This window comes from Biomphalaria glabrata, chromosome 6 (assembly GCF_947242115.1).
Source record: "Biomphalaria glabrata chromosome 6, xgBioGlab47.1, whole genome shotgun sequence".
NCBI classification, from domain to species: Eukaryota; Metazoa; Mollusca; class Gastropoda; family Planorbidae; genus Biomphalaria; species Biomphalaria glabrata.
Window position 1 is genome coordinate 4,656,415 of NC_074716.1, and position 21,541 is coordinate 4,677,955.

The 21,541-nt window shown below is 34.4% G+C and overlaps 2 protein-coding genes across 5 annotated transcripts; both read right to left on the bottom strand.

Moving 5' to 3' along the window:
• Nucleotides 1-3,653: 3,653 nt before the first annotated feature.
• On the bottom strand, nt 3,654-13,673 carry LOC106053270 (fatty acid desaturase 6-like). Of its 4 annotated transcripts, none has more exons than XM_056033215.1 (4): nt 13,532-13,673; nt 12,715-12,858; nt 9,644-9,825; nt 3,654-8,120 (listed from the first exon to the last, which is right to left on the bottom strand). In XM_056033215.1, exons 3-4 carry the CDS (start codon nt 9,761-9,763, stop codon nt 7,167-7,169), a joined length of 1,074 nt encoding a protein of 357 aa, XP_055889190.1. In that variant the 5' UTR covers nt 9,764-9,825; nt 12,715-12,858; nt 13,532-13,673; the 3' UTR covers nt 3,654-7,166. The 4 variants fall into 4 exon arrangements, with proteins under 4 accessions (XP_055889190.1, XP_055889191.1, XP_013064247.2 ...); XM_056033216.1 differs by having other exon boundaries at nt 9,644-9,828; XM_013208793.2 differs by lacking the exons at nt 12,715-12,858; nt 13,532-13,673 and adding an exon at nt 12,224-12,313 and having other exon boundaries at nt 9,644-9,850.
• A 3,846-nt stretch (nt 13,674-17,519) lies between these two features.
• Nucleotides 17,520-18,614, bottom strand: LOC129926662 (G-protein coupled receptor GRL101-like). Its single transcript, XM_056032098.1, has one exon. It carries the CDS (start codon nt 18,612-18,614, stop codon nt 17,520-17,522), a length of 1,095 nt encoding a protein of 364 aa, XP_055888073.1.
• Between the last annotated feature and the right edge of the window lie 2,927 nt (nt 18,615-21,541).

Sequence of the window (21,541 nt, forward strand, 5' to 3'; positions counted from 1 at the left end):
TTATCCTAATGATCCTTATCTGGACCACGGTGATAGGCTATCATCCACTGGCTAGCCCACCTAAACCCTTAAAAACCAAAATACAATACAAAATATATAACTAAAGTCAGGTACCCATTAAAGCTGAGTAGACTGAGGACGTCCTAAAAATCCCGAAATTCAAAATTCCAGTTTTCACCGAGATTCGAACCCAGGACTCCAGGTTCGGATGCCAAGCTCCTAACCACTCAGCCATTGCGAAATGTGGTTTTGATGTGAATGATGTTTGGTTCTTTGATTAGTTCTTCGATTAGTTCTTTGATTAGTTCTTTGATTAGTAGCCCAGTGCAACTTGAATTCTTAAAATCATAGACAGAAAGACATTTTACAAACATCTTTATGAACTATGAATTTTTCTTTTGAAAAACAAACAAAACAACATCAAACAAATACGATTTCACAGTACAGTGGACAAAGAAAAAAAGAGAAAGAAACTCTTCAGTGATGAGAATAATTTTTCTTACTAAGTAGAATCTAAACGTTGCTTGAATAGGTCGCGTAATTTCGTATATCCTAAAAGAACTGTTATAGGCTACTAAATATAGAAGTTTACAGCCCTCGTTTTATTGACATATTTCAACAAATATATTTTTTTGTCCTCCTTTGTAAAGCTTGTCCCCCCTTCTGTCCTCTTTTGGGCGTGCTGACGTGTCAGTCAACGTTCATCACCCACATCTGTCCCTTGTCGTAGGGGGCGCTGTGACAGTTCGAGTAACTGAATCCCTCCACGTTTCCCGTACAGCGTCTGTTGTTAGAAGAATGTCACGAAGCAGGACGTTTTGGCGCCGCCGTTTTGGCGCGAATGTCGTTTTGGCGCGGGACGTTTTGGCACTAAATACATTATGTACGTTTATTGTATTATTTCTTTTAAAAGAATTATTCATATCTAGCCTACGTTTCTATCTATAGTCGCCCATAGTGTTTGTTTATATTTGTGGATTCACGTTAGAGTTTGTACTGACCACATTCCGTGTCTTGATCTTTACTATGTGTGGAGTTATTGTCGTCATTCAGCGTAATAGAGCTTTAGATGTTAACATGGTTTTTGTTATATTAAAGTGTGACACTTAGCTAGTTCGTAGGCCTATATTACACTAATGTGAAATAAAAAAAAATCTTTTGGAAAGAAATAAAAAAATATCCAGTGTGATTAGCAGAACTCACATATAGCATGTCATTACCATTCAGGAATCTGACTTATTATAGGCCTATATTCATGAAATAAGCAAAATCTTTATAATAAAAAAAAAATAAAAAAAAATTCGCTGAACGGTGTTAGAATTCATACTATACATACAATATTATGGTAGAGTGAAATAAACATTGTTATAAAAGTTACGTGCTTATTAAATAATCGTCAAATGATATCTCGCGCCAAAACGTCCCGTCGCCAAAACGGCTCGCGCCAAAACGTCCCGTCACCAAAACGGTTGCGCCAAAACGTCACGTACCGGAATGTCTAGAGGGAGGCCTACGTAGGCCTAAATTCTTTTACAATGTCCAGCCAGCTTTTCTCCTTGCTTCCTCCACTGTAGGTTCTACCTCCTTGAATTGAAGGATTTCCTTTAACAGTGAGTCACACCTTACAGATGAGCGAAACAGCTCAGCTTTCGTCTTTTAACAAAGCTTATATCAACTCTGTCTAAGCTTTTTACACTTTATTTCTCCGACACCCAAAAAAATTTGTTGTTTTGTTTGACATGTTTCGGATGTCCCTTCAGAGTTGAAGATAGTTTACTTCCAAGTCCAAACCTCCCGCAGGACGACGGGGATGGGAGCGGGCAGGATTTGAACCCTCGACCATCGATAAATCCGAACGACAGTCCAGCGCGCAAACCGCACGACCAGGCAGTTTGGATCAGTCATGTAACTCTATGCACGATCGACTTAAACATAATAAATCTGTGCGATTAGAGATATTTTTACCAATTGTTTTTGTTTAGCTTTTATCTTATCTTATATAATACAGACGTTACTTCAAAAAAAAAAAAGATGATTACGTCCTACGCGTCATGCATTTAGTCAAGCATATCAACCAATGACTTAAATTCTGCCAAGTCACTGGTTTTCCTGGCTAGCTCAGGCAACCCATTCCACTAGGGAAGAAGAAGTATTTTTTAGTCTTCTCATTGCGCTATGATCCTAACACTTGTCTGAACCAGTTGTGAAGGGGGGAGGGAAGAAGAGGGTATCGCGGTGAATGATTAGGCTACATGATAGTTTTTTTTTTTTATGCACTAAAAACAAAAATTCAATCAGGGCTCAGGAATCCTCAAGGGGACTAACTCAACGTATACCACCACTTATGTTAAATACGATTTCTTTCCCTTGTTGAAGATATCAGACAAAAATAATTAATTACCACTAGTTTGTTAGTTTTTTTTTTTAAATTGATTCTTGTGTTGTCAGGTAAAAGAAATAATTGTGCAAAATTTCAACTTTATCCGAGATATTTTTTTTTACCATACAGACAGAGTGAACTGATATAAGTTTTGTAAACTTCATTCTTCAAAAAAAAATATTAATTTTTCCTTTTTTTTATTTACTATTTATATGTTTCTTTTATATAGAGTTTCATAGTATTAACTGTGTTTAACCTTTAACCCTCAACAGACACTGTAGGGCCTACATGATTAGAAAAAAAACAAACAAGCAATTTAATCAGCTGGAGCTGCAGAGCCAAGGGAAATACTGCATTCCTCACTAATCGTCAGACTCAAAGACAAGCCTCTTATTATTATTATATATTATGTGGTGTCTCTCAGATCACTTGGTTGTACCTCACACCATCGGCCCAAGAGTCCCGAGTTCAAACACTGCCCAGCGAATTCCCTACCATCCAGCGCGATGTATGCCGGCTAGATGGTCCAACGCGGCTATAATAATCTTCATGTCTCAACTGTTTTAAGTTCAAGTAGTGTATGCAAGAAATAATCTATCTAACGATATTGATGACATAGGCCTACATGTGTATGTCTACTGTCTGACCTTAGTGACCTGTGTGTGTGTGGGGGGGGGAATCATTCGAGACCAATCGTTCTAGAAGGCCTGAACACCGACATGAAACGTCACAGCCTGTGGGCAGTTTAGACCAGCGGTTCTCAACCTTTTAAGCTCGGCGACCCCTTTTTACAAACCCCCCACCCCCTTCACACACACACATACAGCAATAGAAGAATAGACAATAACAATCCATATTTTCGATGGTCTTAGGCAACCCCTGGCAAATCGTCATTCGACCCCACAAGAGGGTCGCGACCCACAGGTTGAGAACCCCTGGTTTAGACCAATTATGTTTCTGGACGTCTTTTTTAAAAAGTAAAATACAAATGTGAATACCCGCTGACGTAAGTCCAAGATGTAGATTGTCTAGACCTCAAGCCAAATTTCAAGTATTTTTATTATAAATCTTGAAAAAGTTATAACTGTCATGCCCGATTCTTCCCCTTGTGGCCAATTAGTAAATCTTGTCCCAAAAATATACATCAACTGTCAAATTTCAAGGAAAATCGATAGGGCCGCTTCCGTGAACCGCATCCACCCACCCTCCCAGTAGGCCTACCCAAGAATTTGCAAGCTGAATGGAGGAATTGTAAAAGAAAAAAAAAAGAAGGTCCAATGAACATTATTTAATAGACAGCCATGTTACAAAATCAATGTATTCCTATTGCCACTAAATCCTAATTAAAAAAAAAAACAGCAACAAAAAAACAAAACAAAGCTAAACAATTCTCTTATACACGTCTTATTTATTGTTAAAACACATCTATAACACAGTGAGTGTTAATCGTTACTACAAAAAAGTGCAAACATACTGTTGATTAGTAACCACAATAGTAGGCCCTACTTCCGCACAGTAATTGAGCTCTGATTGATTTAAAAACTGACGAAGTTACTTAACAGAAAAATATAAATTAAAAGAAATTGGCACATTTAATGACATTATTACTTACAATCAAGTTTTAAAATTGGTTACCGACATCTAAATATTTACGATTTTTACGTATTAAAAAATAAATTTAGCTTAAAGAGAAGACAATTTTATTGGTGTAAATAAAAATACATATTTTCTACCTCTCTCTGTCTCGCTCTCTCTCTCTCTCTATATATATATAGGGCCTATACATACCTACATATATTAAAAATTAGCTCAAAAAAAAAGTAATAACACTTCTATACTGAAGGACTATTAAAAATATGTTGATCTCTATAACTAGCTTTGCAGAAAGTTACAAGACACCTGTTTCTGCAGTTGTGTCAATTTATAAACGAAATGTCATATCAAAACATGGCATTCTAGAAAGGAAGTTATTCCTTTAACTCTGCCAATAATTTTAGTTCAGTTACCTAGACTCAATAACTGCTGAGAAACAGCACTTCAATGTCATCAATATAAGTTTTTGACTTGTTGTTCGTATAATATCTTCTTCTAATCTTATAAATTACAGACGTTACTTCAAAAGAGAAGATAATTACGTCCTACGCCTTTCATGAGTCAATCTAGTCATGCATGTTAATCAGTGACTTTAACTCAGCTAAGTCGGTTTACTCTCTGATTCAGGCAATCCATTCCATTCTCTAATGGTACTAGGGAAGAAGGAGCACTTGCATGAATTTTTCCTAGCATATGGAATAAGAAATAAGTCTGAACATTATTATAATTGCTTTCCTTGTTTATTTGGACCTTTTGCTACATGACATTAAATATGTTGGGGGGGGGGCAGGGGAATAGATCATATATCTGAGCCAGTGGCGTAGCTAGGAATTTGCCATCATTTGAGGACCGGGGGGGGGGGAGCTTGACGTCTTTTGGGCCCCCTACTTTTTGCATAATATTATTATTTTGATGTAAAAAAAACACTCATAATATTTATTCCTTAATGAAAAAATACTCATTTAGGGGCCCCCATCAAGTGGTGGCCCTGGGGGATTTTCAAATTCTCCCCCTCCCTCGCTATGCCTCTGATCTGAGCTAACTATAGGGTAGATACAGCCATGTTCGTTTCGTATTGCACCTTTTATGAAATAGTGTTAGATTGTCTAGGACTTTACTGGCAGATTCTAACAAATTCTTTCAATTCAGAGCTAAACAACACAAATATCTGGATTGATTAGCAGTCTCTTACGTTTTCATGACAATAAGCACATCTACAATCAGTTTTCATGACATTAAGCACATCTACAATCAGTTTTCATGACATTAAGCACATCTACAATCAGTTTTCATGACATTAAGCACATCTACAATCAGTTTTCATGACATTAAGCACATCTACAATCAGTTTCCATGACATTTAGCACATCTACAATCAGAACGTGAATATATGCTAAACACATTCATATTTTGTTTTCGTTCAAGTTGGCATCAATTTAAAGATCATTGTTGAATAACACATAGGAAGAAATAATTAACAGCATCAATAAAATAACAAACCTACAAATTCATGTTTGAAAGATGTATGGTCTCATTTGGCACTTTTGACTTTTAGTCCTAAAGACTGTTTAAAATTGTACAGTGAATCATGTACATTTAGAAAAAAAAATATCATAGTTGACATGATATATGCATATGCTCATAAACTATAAAATATCTCAATTTTTTGCTTGTCGTCCCCCATTCTAAAACTCCTATACATTGTATACCACAATTCTAAAAATATTATAAATATCTAAAAATATATATATATATATATATAAAAAACACAAGCTGTGCATATATTATAGCTCCCAAAAAACTGTAGAGAGGCCCAAAACAAGACCCTGACCCCGAAGCCCTCCTATAAAAAAAAAAAAACTATATGGAGAACTTCCTGATCTGTAAACCACTGCGCGGTTCATCTCAGATATAGGATTACTGATCTGAAACCTTCATAAAAATGAGATTGAAGAAGTCTAGTTTATTTAAAACACTTCTTCTTTTTCTTCTATACTACAGACGTTACTTCAAAGACGATGATGATAATTACATCCTGCGCATTTCATGCTCTAGAAAAAGGAATAAAAAATACTACATCTATTAATTGTTAAATAATATAATAAACATGGCGTCTTCACCGGGAACTTAATTTAGCAACAAGGATTAAACAGAAACTTTGCCTTCATTTTAAAATAAATGTCATGAAAAGGGATTTCAGCCAATAAATATAGTATTTACAAACAGCTCTGTTACATGAAAAGTTGCCTTTATAAACAACAAAAAAATTTGTTAAAAAATTGTAATGTTTGTAACTCGGAACTAAAAGTGCTAGTAAAAATCACAATTACCATTTTACATTGTACTCAAATGGGTATACATGACTTTTTTAGTACAGTGTATTTTAAAAGCATAACCTTTTGATTTAGTTATTTTAAATTGATATTTCATACAGGCCTACATACACCATTAAAAAATATTTCCAAGTCATAAGCAACTGTAGACTATTTTGTCTTTAATAACATCACATAAATAGTCTTTAATAACATAACATAAATAGCCTTTAATAACATCACATAAATAGTGTATAAAACTAATTCATTTTTGTTTGAATGTGTTTGTAGGTGCAGCAGCTTCTTTTGGTCTCTCAAAAAAACCTAAGTACCAGTAAACACATTATACTTAGATAAACATAAAATTTAAAAAACAAGATTCTGTAGGCAGTTCATGTTAATCCACAACATATTCTCGAGATCATAACATATGTATGTGTACAGGTGTGTGAGTACAACTGACCAACATGAATTTTTTTTATTCAAAAACCTCTTAACCCTAAGAAAGTATTGTGACCTTAAGGATATAACAATGCATTAACAAAAAAATCAATGACCATTTACGTAATCATGAAAGTTAATGTGTTACTAACAATTTATAATTTTTACAGGAAGAAAGCACATTTTACTGTAGGCCCATAAATTTTGTCACAGAAGATGAATGTACTGTTAACTGTTTATAGTTAGTCAAAAAGTGACAGAACCTCCCATAGTGTCTGTATGGTAGGGCAGGTCATGCTCTTGGCAAAACCTTAAGAAAGTGTGCTGACCTTCATGCTAAAACAATACTTTGAAAAATCAATGAAAGACCATAAACTTTGTCATGTTGATATGTAACAAGAAATAATAAAATATAAAAATTTACCAAAAGGAGGCAAGTTTTACTGTAGGCCCACAAATTTTGTCACAGGAGGTGAATCTACCATTAACTGTTTATAGTTGGACAAAAAGTGCCAGACCCTCCCATAGTAAGTGTCTGTATGATATGGCAGGTCATGCTCTTGGCAAAACTTGAAGACCACTGGCTGTATTTTAAGACACATGTTGTCTGACAAAGAAGGAAACAGGTGATGCTCAGTGTGACAGCTGATGATACCGTGACCAAAACAGAAGTCCAATATTGGATTACGTGGAAGGTTGAGTACACCTGTCGTCATCTGGTATATTTTCTTTGGACGATGCTGCTGAGAATACATTGGTAGTCCAATATGCTGAAATATGTTTACGTGGATATAAGGGATAGCCAGCACATCCCGGCTCAAAAATATTACAGCAAGAGCTAGTGAAATATGAAGACCCGATATAGACATTAGTAAATATATATGAAAGATAAGACCAATGTAGGCTATGAAAATGTGACGTGCTATACAGAGAGCGGATTTTGACATGATTTCTTTCATGGCTACTGCAGGTGTTAAAACAGGCATCAAAAGAGGTGTCACAAACATATACAGAACACTCGGGACAAATGAAGCTCTAAAAGTACTGGAATCTCCGAGCCCTATGATATTAGTGTGCGGGTGATGGCACTTCACATGAATGCTGTAGCCGACATCTGCAGAAAAAGTTCCAATGAAGTCTGTGCAAACGAAGCTTAATACTCTGTTGCATATATTGGATGAGCTGAAAGCACCATGGGCAGCCATGTGAGCAGATTTGACAGTGATACTAGAGTGACTTAATCCAAGCACAAAAATGCCTGACACAAAAGTCAGTGGATCCGAGTAAGTCAGCAAATAGTAACTGCTAAAATATCCAGCAAAGCTTACAAGGAGAAGAAACCAATCTTGTCCATGCCTTTCCCACCAGGAGGATGCATTAACAAGGCCTAAAACCTGAAAAATAGAAAAATGAAAAGTGAATTCTTGAAACAAAACATCTTTTTCAATTTGAAGAAGATATTTCATGAGTTTAACCAGCTTGAAAATATTTCAGTGGCTACAATTTCTTCTTCTTCTTCATATTTAATCATCTTCAAATGATGAGCTAATGAGCTTAACTGGGATTTGTATGTAGATAAAAGCTATTGATCGTCAACAGAAAAAAATGCTTCTTATTTGTACACATTTTTTAAAGCAATTTCAAGCACGTCAGTGCCAATGGGGCTAGGTAGCTGAGTAGTTAAGCGTTTGACTTCTGAAACCTGAGGTCCTGGGTTTGAATCTCGTTGAAGACTGGGATTTTGAATTTCAGGATTTTTAAGGCCCCCCCCCCCCCCCTAAGTCCACCCAACTCAAATGGGTACCTGACTATAGTTGGGGGAAAGTAAATGCAGTTGGTCATGACACTCTGCTCTTTAACCAATGGCCAAAGAAACAGATGACCCTTAATATCATCGGCCTTATAGATAGTAAGGTCTGAAAGGGGAACTTTTACTTTTTTACTTTATTTCAGTGCAGGGTAAAATTGAGAAATGATGGGGGGAAAAATTGATGAACTTTTGCCTTAGTGTCAAGAAGATGAAATATTAAGTGGGTAAGAAAGAGGCGCAGGGTAGAGAAGAAAAATGATTTTCAGTAACGATTCCAAACTTTAGGCTAGCAAGCCATAACTAGCCTATGATGTAATCTGGCCCTTCACAACATCTGCTCACAATGCAAGAATTCATCACATACAAAAAATCTATTGAATCGGTTCCCCTGGCTTATAAAAATGTGTATCACTGATTTAGGAAATTATCATGAATGTAAACTTGTAAACAAACTCAAAATTATGTTTAAAAAGAAACTTATTGTAAAAAACGTAAGTGTGCAGGTACACTTTTATGAGGATGGAGGCCTCACAATTTTGTATTTGGCAAGAGACACAGCTATGAGCCAGTAAAACTATAAAAAAAAAGCCAAGAGTACTTAGGGCTATGCTGAAAGTGTATTCTGTTTTGTTAGAAAGCATCTGAGGGAAATTTACATAAATGATAAAGGCTAACAAGCCAGAGTCATTGGCTGACTTCCCTTTGTTGTCACCAAGAGAAGGTAAAAGCCAAACTGCAGTATCTGGCAGTGCTGTGCTCACATCATGCTAGCGTGAAGCAGGACCAAGTGGGAATCTGACTTCTCTTTCTTTATTAAATAAAAGTTTGAAAACATAGGTTTTATAGTTCAAATCCATCATTGCTTGGCAGCTGGTACTTCCAGATCACAATGAGCTACAAGGGTAACAAAAATGCCATTGCTAATTTAAATAACACAGGAACCCATGATTCAAAAGTCGGGGCCTATATCTGTAGATGACCTGTCACTAATTGAAAAGGTAAATAAATTTTAGTAGACTACAGTCTGCAAATGGCATGTTATTCAATTTTCGCTAAAGTGTTCAAGAATGATTTATAATCTATTCATTAAAAAAAAATGCAACTTACTTGCTGATTGAGGACTGCAAACTGTGGTAATTTTTTTAGATCCACATAGTCAATGATATTTCCAGTTTCTTTCTCTACTGTTTTTTTAGACAGACCAGAGTTGGCAGTGTTTGACTCCATCGTCTTTTCACAGTAATGATTCAGTAATGTAATCTATCCTTTAAAAATCTCAACCTATATTTCTACTTGAATTGGAAAATGATAAGTCTATAGTAGAAATAGTGAAAGTGATAATAAACTTGACATTGTAGATCTACTTATAATATACTAAATATTACTGTGTAATGTTTTTTTCTAAATCATATAGACCTAGATTTAGATCTATATCAAAAAATGTGAATCATTGTGTATAAAAGAATATACACATATGATTATGTCAGTCCTGCATTCATTTTATATCTACCATACTTTGTGATTAGATCTTTGACTGAAAGCCAAAATACAATTATATATATATGTGTTTCATAAAATAAAAAAACAACAACTTTAGATTGAGAGCTGTTGATAACTGCTATGCTATGCTGATAGAACCAATAGCTAACTTTATTCCCTTCCTAATCAATTATAAGGCTATTAGATAACAGATTAGATTCCAACAGTCACAGATAATATATTTACCAGTAGCAAAAAGTATCATGCTGAGTGGTAGATTGAGATATACAGATGTTACTTGAAAAAGAAGATGAGTATGTCCTATGCGTGTCTCTAGGTCAATCTAGTCATGCATATTAACCAATGACTTAAATTCTGCCAAGACATTGGTTTTCCTGGCTAGCTTAGGCAACTCATTCCATGCTCTAATAGCACTAGGGAAGGAGTTTCTGTACAAATTTGTCCTAGCATATGGGATGAGGAATGTGCCTTTATCCTTGTATCCAAGGTTAAATAACATTTTAGTTTTATGTTCTTATTTGATTTATAGAAATTTCTTTGAATAAACCTTAATGCTTTGTTTGATTTTTTGATAGTTTCATCAATATGGGGATTCCACTAGGGAAGAAGGAGTATTTGTACAAATTTGTTCTACCATATGGGACGAGGAATGTGCCTTTATCTTTGTGTCTTTCTGAGTATTTTATAAGATTTTGTATTTGAAGATTATGGTTCAGTGTTTTATGTATAATTGCTACTTTACTTTTAAGTCTTCGATCCTGAAGGCTTTCTAAATTTAGTGATTTTATAAAGGGTGTTGCTCTAATCAAATGTAATATTCATTTGTTATGAATACTGCTCTATTTTGTGTCTATTCAAGTTTCTTAATGTTTTCTTGAGTTGAAGGGTCCCAAACAGAGGATGCATATTCTATTATTTATTGGCCAAGTTTAACATTCAACTTTATTATGTCACCTCACTCTAATTCTCAATGGGTGAATGTTATGTCAAGATATTTAAGCAATGTTTGAAATGTTTACTTAATTTAGATATTCCTTCAGAGTTGAAGATTAACTAGACTACATCCTTGTCCTAAACTCCAGCAGGATGACAGAGGCTGGGGGGGGGGGGGAGTGGGCGTTGAGATGAGAGAATGTCCAGATATAGAAAGATATCTATTAAAATTATGATATAAATCTATTATCTACTATGGCTTACTACGTATTTACATCTAGATTAGTAAAATGTTTTACATGTTTCGGATGTTAAATTCCTTCAGAGTTGAAGATAATTAATTACTTCCTATATAAACCTCCTGGGAGCAGGCAGGGTTTGAACCAGGGACCATTGATAAGTCAGAAAGACAATTCAGTACGCAAACCACATGACCAGCAGAAATCCAAATATAGATTTAGAGTACAATATAATAATATATAGACATAGGTAACTCCACTTTAAGTGTCAGTTTTTTAAACCTGGCTTCTAAGACAAGCTCTAGGCACTAGACTTAGAATATAGTAAATTAATATTTAAAATATTTAGATGACTAGATCTAGAATATCTAGATTATTCTAGACTAGATTCTATATGATTATATGATATGACTAAATAGCCACACTAGCTATAACTAGATCTATATACTATATACTTTATATATGGTCTAATAGGTTTTAAAAAATGTCACATAAGTGAAATTACCATGATTTGCACAATTGTAATAATAATACATACATATGATCATTTAACATGTTTCTAAACTAATAGACTCATTACATTACTAGTCACTTACTAGTGACTATAGTAGATAGTATAGGCATAGGCAGGTATAGATCTAGAATCTAGTGACAGTTTGCTAGATCTATACTATAATACTTTAATAATAGTATAATTACTACACTGTCTATACTAGACTCTATTTAGTCATAGTGACTATAGACCTATCTATACTATAACTATGTAAAGTAAAGTAATAAGTAAATCTACTTATTACTTATCATTATGTGTCTAGAATCTAGATCTAGATCATAGATGATAGATCTAGTCAGTATATAGATGCTATTGGCACTATTGCTAGTCCGAGTTGAGTAGTCGTCTCTTAGCACTAATCGTCTAATCTAGTAAATTAAGTAAAAAGAGTAAAAGTAAAGTCAGAGTGTAGATAAATCATAATCAATAATCTAATGTCTATAATTTATTATATGAAATTACCATAATATTATATATTATGTTACCATAACTAGATCTAGATCTCTTATAGTTAGTCTAGACATGGAACTATGGTCTAGATTACTCTAGATTCTAGGATTTTGCTAAAAGTTCAAAGTTCATAATGATAATCGCGCCGTAACTCGTTACTAACGATGCTTCTATTAGAATCAATTTATAGATCTAGGCCTGAAAACGAGCTCTTTTTTTTTATCCATCATATTTTGGTCCATAATTTAGAACATGATCATAACACTCAGTCATTGATAATCTATGTCAGGGGTGGGCAAATTACGAACGTGGCCCACAGACATAGACAAATATCAGTGTGCTCACAGATTATGCATATAAAACAAGCAATGTATTAAAAGTAATTAATGTTACATATCTATATAAATTATTGAAACTTCTTATTCTTATCACTTATGATGAAGAGGCTATGAAACATTCTCTACATATGTCATTCTAAAAAGTTTAAAGTAAATGAAGATTACTTTTATTGGCAATATTTTGAAAAATTCAGTCAAAAAAACGTCAATCTCAGGCCACTATTTATTCAATGCTTCGAAGAACTGTGTTGAATGTTTTGGGTTTGGCTTGGAACAAGATGGCAACAACTGACGGAGTCCGTGATCTGACTGAGAAAAAAAAGTTTAAGAAAAAATAAAAGTAAAGAACAATATCCCAACCATAAACTCTAAATGTGAAAGTTTAAACAAAGCTGCACTGAATATTAAACATATTAACTCTCTCACTTGTAACTGACGATACCAGCGTTGATTCCACCAGAATGTGGTAAACAATTACGGAGAGATAGAGTTAACTCAATGATCTCAGTGATCAAACTTATTATGGCTAGGGGTCTCAAATACAGGCAGTTCCGAGAAGTACTAGAAAATTTGGAAACATTCCGATGTTCGGTACCACAGTAGTTGTGTCAAGTATGGCTATTTTATTATTATTATTTTTTAGACTAGTGTTGCTCACACTATTAGTAAAATTTTTTTAAATTGATAACGCTCTAAGCTATTTGAGGTATTGGGCCCATAGTAGGCCTAATCAACATAAAGTCATTTGTCCTCAGCTTTCTCTTCAAAAGGATTGAAAATGCCAAAGCAAGCGGGGGCCCTATAGGAAAATCTAGCTCTGCTCAAAGTAACATAACATTTGCATGTTCGGCGGTACTTCTATAAGACCACACCGAAGAAACGCAGGGCTGAAAACGATTCGTTCAAAGTTTAATATCTTAAAATCAATTCAATCAGACAAATACTCTAGAGATAAACACTATCTACATTGAACATGACTTACTTGTATCAATCATATAAGTAGTAAAATATCTTGACGGACAAAAGCTATCAGGTTTAAACAAAAAACAGTAAACAATTCGTAATTACTGATCACATGACTAACGACCAATGACCTTATCTTGCAATGCTATTCCTAGTCTTCCAATAATACATTTCCAGACAATTACGTCATTCTTAACACTTCCTTCAAATTTTCTAAGAAGTTAAAAAAAATTTCTAAAGGAATTAAAAAAAAAATTGATCCGCATATGGCTTACAAAATATCTATTCACTGAATTTCTCAGTTTGATCTAAAAAATCGATCTATATTTTGACTAAGTTTCTACACTAGGGGTTCTCAACCTGTGGATCGCGATCCCTTTGGGGGTCGAATGACCATTTGCCAGGGGTCGCCTAAGACCATCGGAAATTTTAAGTTTTTCTTTAATTTTACATTGAAATTATTTATAGTCCTTTCCTACAAATTGAAACAAAGACATTTGTACCATTAATGATATACAATTACAATCTAAAGTATAAAGTAAAGGGTTGTTACTCAGATTAGGTCTACATGCGATAACTCATTAAACGATTGTGAAGCATCAATTAAATGAAATTAAAAAAAAATTTTGTGGGGGAGACATATTTAAAGACACAAACTTATTAGGAGACAGAGGGCACTTTTAGTGTGTGTAACATCATTGCTTGAAGGTAGACATAGTTTTCCATTGGTAGTTACTTCTTTTTTCTAACGCTTTGCTTAAAGTCCATCGCGGGGTCAAACATTATTTCAATGGTGAAGATTTGAGCTAGTCTTGAAACTATTAATGGAAACTATTAATACGTAATTGTTCTCTAGTCCATGTTATTGAAGGTAATATATCCGTTACGAAACATCCCATGAACAAGGATCTTGAACAAAAGAATGTTAGAAAAAAATATAATGACGATTTTTTTCGCGGCCTGGTTTTATTTAGTCAGAGCAAACTGAGACGTCTAAGCTTTTGTAAAGAGGACATCCAGTAGTTTCGTTTTAAAGCTCAAGGAGTTCAAAAAATCTAAACTCATCATCAACAACAGCAGCCGCTATCACTTCTTGTTTGGTTTCTCTCTGAATTGACAGATCTATCAAATCTCACACCATTTCCAGCTGCCAAAGTCATTGTTCGAGTTCTTGACTAAATTTAGTGCAATTTTCTGATCTAATGACACATTTCCCATTGAGCATAGTTCTGCTGATATTTTCGATCAGGTAATTCAAGCAATGATATCTTCTCCGCTTCCAATATTTAGCATCCAGCTTTATGAATTCACAGACGTTGCAACTTGTTCACAATGACTGGCTTACGTGAATTTTCAAGACGAGTTTCTATTTTAAAAACCTCTTGAAACAATTTCTACAGCACTAAATATAGTTAAAAAAAAGTAGGCTCATTTTGGGGGAAATTATAAGATCTCTTGGAAAAAAATGCGTGGTGTCTGCACAGATTGTGCTTCGAGTATGCTAAGATGTCAGTTTTTATTTCCACGTCTGTTTCTGAATGAGTCACCAAAAGTCATTGAAACTCACTGTAGGATTCATTGATATGTATTAGTAAAAAAAATACTGCCACCAGCATTAGATCAAGAGCGATGCAGCTGGAAATTATTTATTTTCAATGTTAGTTCCACAATTCTGAATCAAGTGCTTGCTGACATCTCTCGTTCTATCTGAGATTGTTGTGTGCCTTCTTCTTCCATTTCCAACTACATATCTTTGCGACAACAGGTTTCTCCAGTTTGCTAGCTATAAAGTCTAAATTCAGAAATAGACTGAATGATAGACTGATGCTGAAGATGACATTCATTGTGATCTTGCAAAGTCTGTACATAGAATTGCTGAACTGGTGAATCAGAAACAATCTCAACATTAGTAATGATGTTGGCTTGTTTGCAAATACTGTTGCAACAATATTTTTGTAGCAATATAGTTTACTCACTGTATCAAAGACTGTAGGCTTAACGTTTTACATGCCTAGTAGCCTAATACATTTCAAATTGTGACTTAATTATGCAACATAAATTTAATAAACATCCAATAGAAAAGTAAATAAATGAAAGTTATAACAGTAATTTTTTAGTAATTTAAGCACAATTTTGTATACAATGACATAATGCTTAGATAAATCATAAATTTAAAATTTGATTATGATTTTATAACGTTAGCTAAATCACATTTAGGGCCTACTTAGGCCTAAGACCGAAACAAATTTTATGGTTGGGGGTCGACGCCTAGTGGAGAATCGTATTAGGGGGTCGCCGAGCTAAAAAGGTTGAGAACCGCTGTTAAATCTACACGATCGTAGTTGAAATGTGCAGTCAAGCATAGCACTACCCTCCCTCACCCCCCATAATTGTAAAGTTTCGCTATTTAAAAGTAAATATGTATTTTGTATGCGTATAATAATAATAAGGCTTGTCTTCGAGTATGAAGACATTTTGTCACATTTACATAAGGCTTGCCTTTGAGTCTGAAGATTAAATAGGAATGCAGTATTTTCCGTGACAACGCAGCCCCAGCCGTGACCTACATATTTTGCCACATCCAGGGCAAGCATAGCCACTGTCCGCCGATGGTCGATTAAGATTTTCTTTTCGCCGTCTGCTTCTTTCCTCGGCATCGGATTTTCTTTTAGTCTCAAATGTGTAATTTGTAAGTTGGCGCCTAAGCTAATATTGGGACAAAAAAAAAAGATCCTAAGGATTAAATGACTTTCAATATAGTTGCATTTTAACCCATTCGCGGCTAAGCTTGTTTTTGTTTAGCTTGCGTTTAATGATATGTCAGTAGTCGTTTAAAACTTTTTGAATGTAGAATGTATTGCTATGACCCTGCATTGCACACTGTCATTAACCCTTTCGACGCGTGTGGTAATTTAGCCTCTATACATTAGAATTGTAATTCGTATGTATGCACTCTTGTAAAAAAAGCTCAGCACTTTAAGGGTTAAGGCGCGAAATAGTGCACCATGGGACACAATAGAGAAACAGAGGAGAGAATGAAAACAAGGACGCTTTAGCTGTTTATTAGACTCTAGTTTCTTATTGATGATTAAACGTGCTAATCCTTTCGTCGAGGTTATTTGGCTAAGTTATAGCAGTATTTTAAAAAGTTATTCCATATGCTAGAACAAATTCGTACGAGTTCTCCTTCCCTTGTGCCATTAGAGCATACAACGAGTTGCCTGTGCAGCCAGGGAAACCAATGACTCAGCTGAGTTTAAGTCTCTAATTAACATACATGACTAGATTAGGACGTAATTATCTTTTGTAAAGAAGGATCGTCTGCAAGTTATTTGCTGTAATGTATACGGCTCTTCATGACATGCTCATGTTGCCACCTACAAAGCAGAGGCGTAGCTAGGGTGGGGGAGGAAGGGGATAATTTGAAAATCCCCCAGCCCCAACTTGAGGGTGGCCCTTAATTTTTTTTTTTTTTACATTAAATGCAGGGGCCCCCAAAGAGATCAAGCCCCCCCTTCTAATGATGGCAAATTCTGTTAGCTACGCCACTGCTACAAAGACAATTTTTATTGTCATAAAAAAAATTGAAGGTAATTATACAGTGTGCCCATCGCGAAGTGTGTCTTGATTTTAAAAGGGTGTAGGCCTACTGGGATTAAAAAATAAACGAAGTCGATTTCATAAGAATCCAAATTAGCCGTTGCTTTTCTATTTGTACTTTGCTACACTAAACGATGAAATCAGATTTTCAGCTTTTGAGATCCAAATATGACAGACCACAAATAACTAAGACGGGCTTTCTTCTTAATAACGCTTAAGAAAACGCTAAACTTTGGCTTAATGGTTGCAAATTTTATTGTTTTTTTGTCCTTGATTCATCTTTTGTATTTAGAAACAACAAAAAAAAAATACCAAAAAAAAAATAAACAAGAAGCAGAAAGTAGTCTATAATAATAAAAGATTTTAAAACAATATATTACAATACACTTAATACAGTATGTTTGTTTTTAAATTGTCCTACATTTTTCATAGATGGCAAGGAGTGTGTAAATCATTGGATTAAGTGCTGAATTTATTGGCAGCACAAAAACTACGACCCAGGCGTAAACTTCACGCTCAAAGATGTAGCCGTTTAGACTTAGAAATCCAAGTATTCCTACAGGAAACCAGCACATGAAATCGGTCAGTGCCACCAAAGCAAGTTTTTTGGCGATATTATAATCTTGTGCCCGTCTGTTTTTATCGTTGTTGGCATTTTTCACTTTATTCTTTATACTTAAAATGTTCGCGAAAATTAAAATTTGACCTAAAGCTATGAAAAGAAAGAAAATGAAATTTAATACAACGAAAATAACAAAAGAGAATATCCAGCCTTTATGATATTTTGAGCTGAACGGTAATGCCAGACACAAACCATTGGAAGAATAAATTTCCCATTCTTTTGAAAGAATGGGAAGCACCGCCAACAAAATTCCAATGAGCCAAACCAATGTAAAAGATAATTTTTTACCTGTATTTGTAAATCTATGTTGACCGAATGGAAAAGTAATTTTCAGGAAGCGGTCTATTGTTATGAGACAAATAAAAAATGTAGACGTTTCACTTGAGAGCGTTGACATAAAGCCCGCCACTTGACACAAAACACTTTGTCTCCATTTAACATCTTCTAATACATAAATATCTTTATAATGAATATCTACAATAGCTATCAATAGTAAATACATTCCCATAATAAAATCTGAAACAGCCAGACCAGATACAAATAGTCCATAAGCTTTTTTAAATATCTCTCTGTTCCATCCAATTCTATAGACCAACACAATGCCATTTGCGACTAGGGTTATAAGTCCTACGGTCCAGATGGTAATTCTTTTTACAATGTCACCAACGAGATGTTTACATGAAGAGATGACATCTGCAGGCGCATGACATTTGTCTGCTGAAATATTTGGATTTAATATTTGTGGGCAACAAAGTTTATAATCACTAGCTCGTAATTCAGAATTAATAGTAAGACCTCTGAACAAATTTTCAGAAATATTTGTCATCTCAACATTCTCTATGTATAAAGTTTCTAGTGTAAAGTATTCCGGTATTCCCATATCTTGAAATGTAGAAACTAAAGTATAGCTTAGATTTAAGTGTTTCAGAAAACTTACATTTTTAAAGACATTCAATTTTAATTTTGATGTTTTTGTATACGATAAATCAATAATTTCTAACGATGATGAAAAATCGAAATTTTGATCTATTGTTAAATTTTGGTTGTGAGAAATGTTCAACACTTTTAAATGACTTAAACTTGAAACAGATTTCATATCATTGCTGCTAATTAACTCATTGTAACTAAGATCTAATACAATAACTTCTAAAAGATTCCAATATTGAAAAGCGAAGTCAAAGTTTTCTATTCTACAATAAGGTCCATAGAGCTCAACCATCTGAAAGAGATGAGATACTCGTGTATGTTTTTGCAGTGGATACGCTAAGTTTGATAAGTTATACAGACCAACAGTCAGTTTGTAAATGTATTCTGTGTAATCTGCCCCCGTGCTCTGATTATATTTTGTTCTTCTACTGGAAATACAAACATAATTTCTGGGACAAGGGATATTGCATAAAAAATGTGTCCCATTCCTTAGCTGAAATGAGCTTTTGTCTTGCTCATGAATACAGAGTCCTTTATGCTTGTAACTAATTTGAACCGAGCCTAAAAAAAGGGTCGATTCAAATTCATCTTCACCGGAAGGACAATCTCGATAGTCATCGTTTATATATGTGTGGGAAATACAGTAAGAGTTTGGGCACTTGACAAAACCTTTGGGGCATTTAAAATGTTCACAGTTTTGTAAATGTGAGTTAGATATACAACCAGAAGGTGACTTGCATCTGAATCTACTTTTGATACATTTATGAACGAACTCTTTTGGATGAGTCGCACATGGAACTCTTGGATATTGAGCATCATTAGCAGTAGAAATCTTTCGAGCATCAGGCGAATCTTTTCCAACGCTTTGGTTAAGACAAAACCAATCAATGTCTGTAGTAAATCCTTGCTCGCTTAAACTTTCAATTGTTTCATTTTGAGGTCTTTCCATCAAGCTCTTGCAATCAGACATGGCGAAACTTTCAAAAATGGAATAGTTGTTTCCACTGAGCAGTAAAAGTACTAGCAACAATGTGTCGTTTCTTATGGTATTCAGTTTGTTGCATAATTTCTTGCTACACACATAGCGCTGAGTATATTTATTATCAGACGACACGTTCTGATCGCATTCAATAAGTTGAAAAGAATCATGGGACACATTTCCTGAACTGTAAAGATCTAGCTCTGGATGCCGACAGCTAGATATTTCAAACATATTCTCATTTCTAGAGACTTCAGCCAGCACGCTAAGTGTTAGATCTTGATTCACTATAACTTCTTGGCATTCACAGATCACAAATGGTTCACTCACTACTTTCGAGCAGTTTTCAGTAAACACATGTCTCATTAAATGTTCAGTAATGTCATCAATAAACTCAATGCGTTCTATGCTTGAACTGTTTATAAAAAAACACTCTCCATAAGAAGTTTTGTAGAAATCATTTACAAATAAAAACGGGTTTCCAGACTCCCAATAGAATTCATTAAAATCATTTTTAATTCCTAGCGGTACACTAAAGTGTCTTTTTAGATCCTTCACGAGAGGGGATTCTTTGAGCAGGTCAAATAGAAACTCGAGTTCACTAGGCGATTCTAAAGAAACTAAATAACTTTGTGGTCTCTCTTTACAATACTGGACACTTTGATCATGAGTCCTATTCAAAACGTCTGCTACGTGATAATAGGACGTCACTGAACTTCCGGTGGTGGTAAAAGCTTCGAGATAGTCTGTGCACGTAGTCTTACAAAGCACAGCAAATAACTTCACAAAATTTAAGTCAGCAAAGCTTTCGTAAAAGTATAGAAACTGGATATAATACATTTGGTTCGACTCATCGCCAAATCTATGCGACAATAAAAACAGTCGGTAAACGTACGTGTCTTTATTTTGCTTTTGGATAATTTGTTCAATGTCATGTAAATATGTTGACTTGGTGTCCGCGATCAGGATAATTGTCGCAAGAGGAGGTCTGGTCCTAGATTGAAACCACAATTCAGATGCGATAAAGACGTCGTTAATAGGAAATGACTGGTCGCACGAAAGTGGCATGTCCTGAACAGCTGTTAAGTTATTCGATTCAATTAGCCCACTAACAGGGAATAACATAAATGTGTGATTTGGTTGCATTTGGTTTGTGGTTCTAGAAACATAGTCAATTGCAGATTCGATAAAGTCTGTCTGTTCTTTCACTTCAGCTCGACAATCGATTATAAACAGAACATCTTTACTTCTTGTCTGACAATCTTCTAGTGGAAAAAAACAAAGGCGACCTGAGGACAAATAATTGGCAGTTTAAAATATAAATTTTATTACAGAAAACTAGGGAAGCAAAAAAAAAACATTCTTATTGAAGAAAATATATTAATTCTAAAAATAAATATCGTTATAACATTATATAATATTCCGTTACTCATTAATATTCAACTCTGTGAGGCGCTTAAACCCGTTCCTTTAATTTTCATGGATAAAAGTATACAGATCTTTCTTATCTTATATAATACAAACCTTACTTCAAAAAAGAAGATGAAAAGATTATAAATAGGAGTATAAATTGTATTTTTCTTAAATATATATTTGTATATATATATATTTAAATATCGTATATTAGGTAGCGATTTCAAAATTAATAAACTGAAATTTATACTTTTTATCATGAAAATTGTTACAGAAATTGTCACCCAGCTTTGGGTCATTTGAGGCCAAATAATTTATTAACATCAAATGGCTGACGGTATTGTCCAGAGTCAATTTACAGTTTTAGAACCAAGGGAGGAAACTAAATTTACTCCCGTTTATAAAACAAAGAAGAAGATTCGTATGGTTTTAATCAAATGTTGTCTTTTTTTATAATTAGAATTTAACTTGTTTTACCCTGTTGGTTA